Source organism: Temnothorax curvispinosus, unplaced genomic scaffold (genome assembly GCF_003070985.1).
Source record: "Temnothorax curvispinosus isolate PA1 unplaced genomic scaffold, ASM307098v1 QBEX01001368.1, whole genome shotgun sequence".
NCBI lineage: Eukaryota > Metazoa > Arthropoda > Insecta > Hymenoptera > Formicidae > Temnothorax > Temnothorax curvispinosus.
Window position 1 is genome coordinate 1 of NW_020211148.1, and position 2,848 is coordinate 2,848.

Below are 2,848 nucleotides of genomic sequence, written 5' to 3' on the forward strand. Positions count from 1 at the left end.
GGCATCCGGCTGATGTTCGCCGGGAATGATGCGTTTCGGGGCGCATCACCCCCCTCCTTTTAGAGCGCGAATTCGGCGCTTCAGGTCCGGGTCCTCGGTTTTGCCGGTAATTTCCGGATCTTCCGGACGGTCCCCTCGTGATTGAAGCGGACATGCCATCGGTAGCCCCTCTCCGTGGTTTTCCACTCTCGTGTATTGTGGACGGCTCCATGGGGTACCAAGATGATGTGGCCCGGCTCCACAAGCACAGGGATCTTCGGGGTTTCCCGCGGGCCTACGGGCCGGAGTGCCTGCGCCTCGGCGGCTGGTGGTGCGGCAGGCGGTGCGGCTGGTAGCGCGGCCGGTGGTTCCGCCGGTGGTATGGCCGGTGGTGCGATCGGCGGTGGCGTCGGCTTGGCGGCGATTGTCTTGCGCGCCAAGTATGTTGCTGCCGTGATGCGGCGGGCCGGCCTCGGTGGTGGCGGGGTCGTCAGCCACTCCATTTTTCGTCGGTGCTGGTGGTCCGACCTCTGGACCATGCATCCGACCGTTGGCACGTTTTTACGTGGCGGCGGAGCTGTTGCGGGTCTTGGGGCCTCGGCGGCGGCGGCAGCGGAGGCGGCGGATCCCGTGCTGAACAGCTTCGTCCAGGTTGTGCCGAAATCCGGGCAGGCCGGGTCGTAAGCGACGGGCTCGGCGAGGAGTTCCTCGATCTCCTCGAGGATGCTTTTCTCGGTCGTGGTTGTCTCCATCTCGGGAAATTTGACTCGAGTGTGTCTTTTGACTTCGGGGCTCGTTTATATAGCCGACTTTTGTTTATTTAGCGGGTGTCCGGGAGGGGATATAGGGCAATGTTTAATATTCGCTGTTGTCCTCGGTGTCGTTGTCGGGGTCGCTGGTGTTTTCGGCGTCGGTTTCGTTGTCGCTTTCGCTGTTTGTTTCGGCGTTTTCTTCCCTGGTCTCGTCGCCTGGAGGGGGGATTTCCGGCGCGGCTTTTAAGTCTTGTACATGGATATGTCGGATCCATTTGCCGCTCTTACCGCGCAGGTCCACAATTACGGGGGATACTATACGTCGCACCTCGAGGGGGCCTCTGAATTTCGGCGCGAGTTTTGCGTTGAATGCCGCGGCTTTATTGGAGAGTGGGTACTCACGCTTCCATACCCAGTCTCCAATTTTTGGGGTCCACGCTCGTCGTCGGAGATTATAATATTTTTGTTGTCGCTGGAACGCGTGTGCGAGATGTATTTTCGCGAGTTCGAAGGCCTCCTCGAGATGTCGGCGTTTTTCGTCGGGCGGCGGTGCGGCGGTTTTCGGTGCGGCGTCTTGATTGAGAGGGGATACCGGCTCGCGACCGTAGACAAGATATGCAGGGGTGTATCCGGTTGCTTCATGTCGCGCCGTATTGTACGCGAATTGCAACTCCGGTATTCGCTCGTCCCAATTTCGATGATTTTGGTCCACATATTGGGATACCATTGTCTTTACTACGCGGTTCGTTCGTTCTACCGGGTTGCAATGTGGCGCGTGCACGGGCGTATACGCATGCCGCACGTGATGTGCGGCTAGCATTTTTTCAAGTTTCGCGGACCGGAGCTGCGTCCCATTATCTGACAGGATTACCTCGGGGCATCCGTGTCGGTACAGTATCGCTTCGGCAATGTTCGTCGTGACGGCGGGCGCGGTGGCGCGGCGTAAAGGACGCATCTCCAGCCATTTTGAAAAACGGTCCTGCATGGTCAGGAGCCATGTATGCCCTCCCTTTGAGCGCGGCAGCGGCCCTATTAAGTCCAACGTGACTTGTTGCCAGGGGCGGACGACGGAAGTGGCGTGTAGCGTGCCGGCTGGTCGTGTTTGCGCGACTTTATGCTTTAAGCATTTTGAGCAGTTTCGGACGTACTGCGCTATTTCCCGAAACATTCCGGGCCAATAATAGTATTGCGCGATCCGGGCGATTGTTTTCGCGATCCCGAGATGTCCAGCCGTGGGGGCGTCGTGATTCTGGTATAGGATTTCGGGGCGGTGGTCTTTGGCTACGCACTCTTTCCATTGCTCGTCGGCGGGTGTTTCTTTAAAATCGAGACTGTGGAGGACGTGACGGAGTAGTTTTCCCTCCTTTATTTCGTAGTCCGGATATTCGCGCGGGGCGTGTTGTACGGCGCGCAACGTGCGGCGATACCAGGGGCAGCGGGGCGGGGGGGTAACGGCGGCTGTCATGGGCTGGCGAGATAGCGCGTCTGCCACCCGGTTAAGGGCTCCTTTCCTGTAGCGGATCTCTAGGTCGTATTGCTGGAGCTCGAATGCCCACCGGCCCAGTCTCCCGGTGGGTGCGTCGAGTTTCTGCAACCACCGGAGCGATTGGTGGTCCGTGAGGACGGTGAATGGGTACCCCTCGAGATAGTCCCGCATGCGGCGGATTCCCCATATTACGGCTAGGCATTCGAGCTCGGTCGCGCTGTAGTTTCGTTCGGCCTGATTGAGAGTTCGGCTTGCGTATGCGATGACTCGTTCGCCCTCCGGGAAATTCTGCGTTAGTACGGCCCCTACTCCGGTTGTGCTGGCGTCGGTTTGCAGGACAAAACGCCGCGTGAAATCCGGACAAGCGAGAACCGGCGCGGTGGTCAGGGTCGTCTTTAATTGTTCGAATGCGTTTTCTTCCTCGGGCCCCCATGCCCACCGGGCGTGTTTGCGGGTTAACGCGGTGAGGGGCGCGGCGACGGTCGCGAAGTCCTGTATAAATCGCCGGTACCAGGAGGCGACGCCTAGGAATTGTCGGATTTGCTTTACGGTTTGTGGCCGCGGCCACTGGGCGACGGCTTTGACTTTCTCGGGGTCGGTCCGTATCCCTTCTCGGTCGACGATATGCCCT

At 59.2% G+C, this 2,848-nt stretch overlaps 2 protein-coding genes across 2 annotated transcripts; both read right to left on the reverse strand.

Moving 5' to 3' along the window:
- Positions 1-80: 80 nt before the first annotated feature.
- On the reverse strand, positions 81-731 carry LOC112463082 (lysine-rich arabinogalactan protein 19-like). The gene has a single exon (XM_025029262.1). The coding sequence runs from the start codon at positions 729-731 to the stop codon at positions 81-83; it is 651 nt and encodes a 216-aa protein (XP_024885030.1).
- Positions 732-834: 103 nt separating this feature from the next.
- On the reverse strand, positions 835-1,716 carry LOC112463090 (uncharacterized protein K02A2.6-like). The gene has a single exon (XM_025029274.1). The coding sequence runs from the start codon at positions 1,714-1,716 to the stop codon at positions 835-837; it is 882 nt and encodes a 293-aa protein (XP_024885042.1).
- Between the last annotated feature and the right edge of the window lie 1,132 nt (positions 1,717-2,848).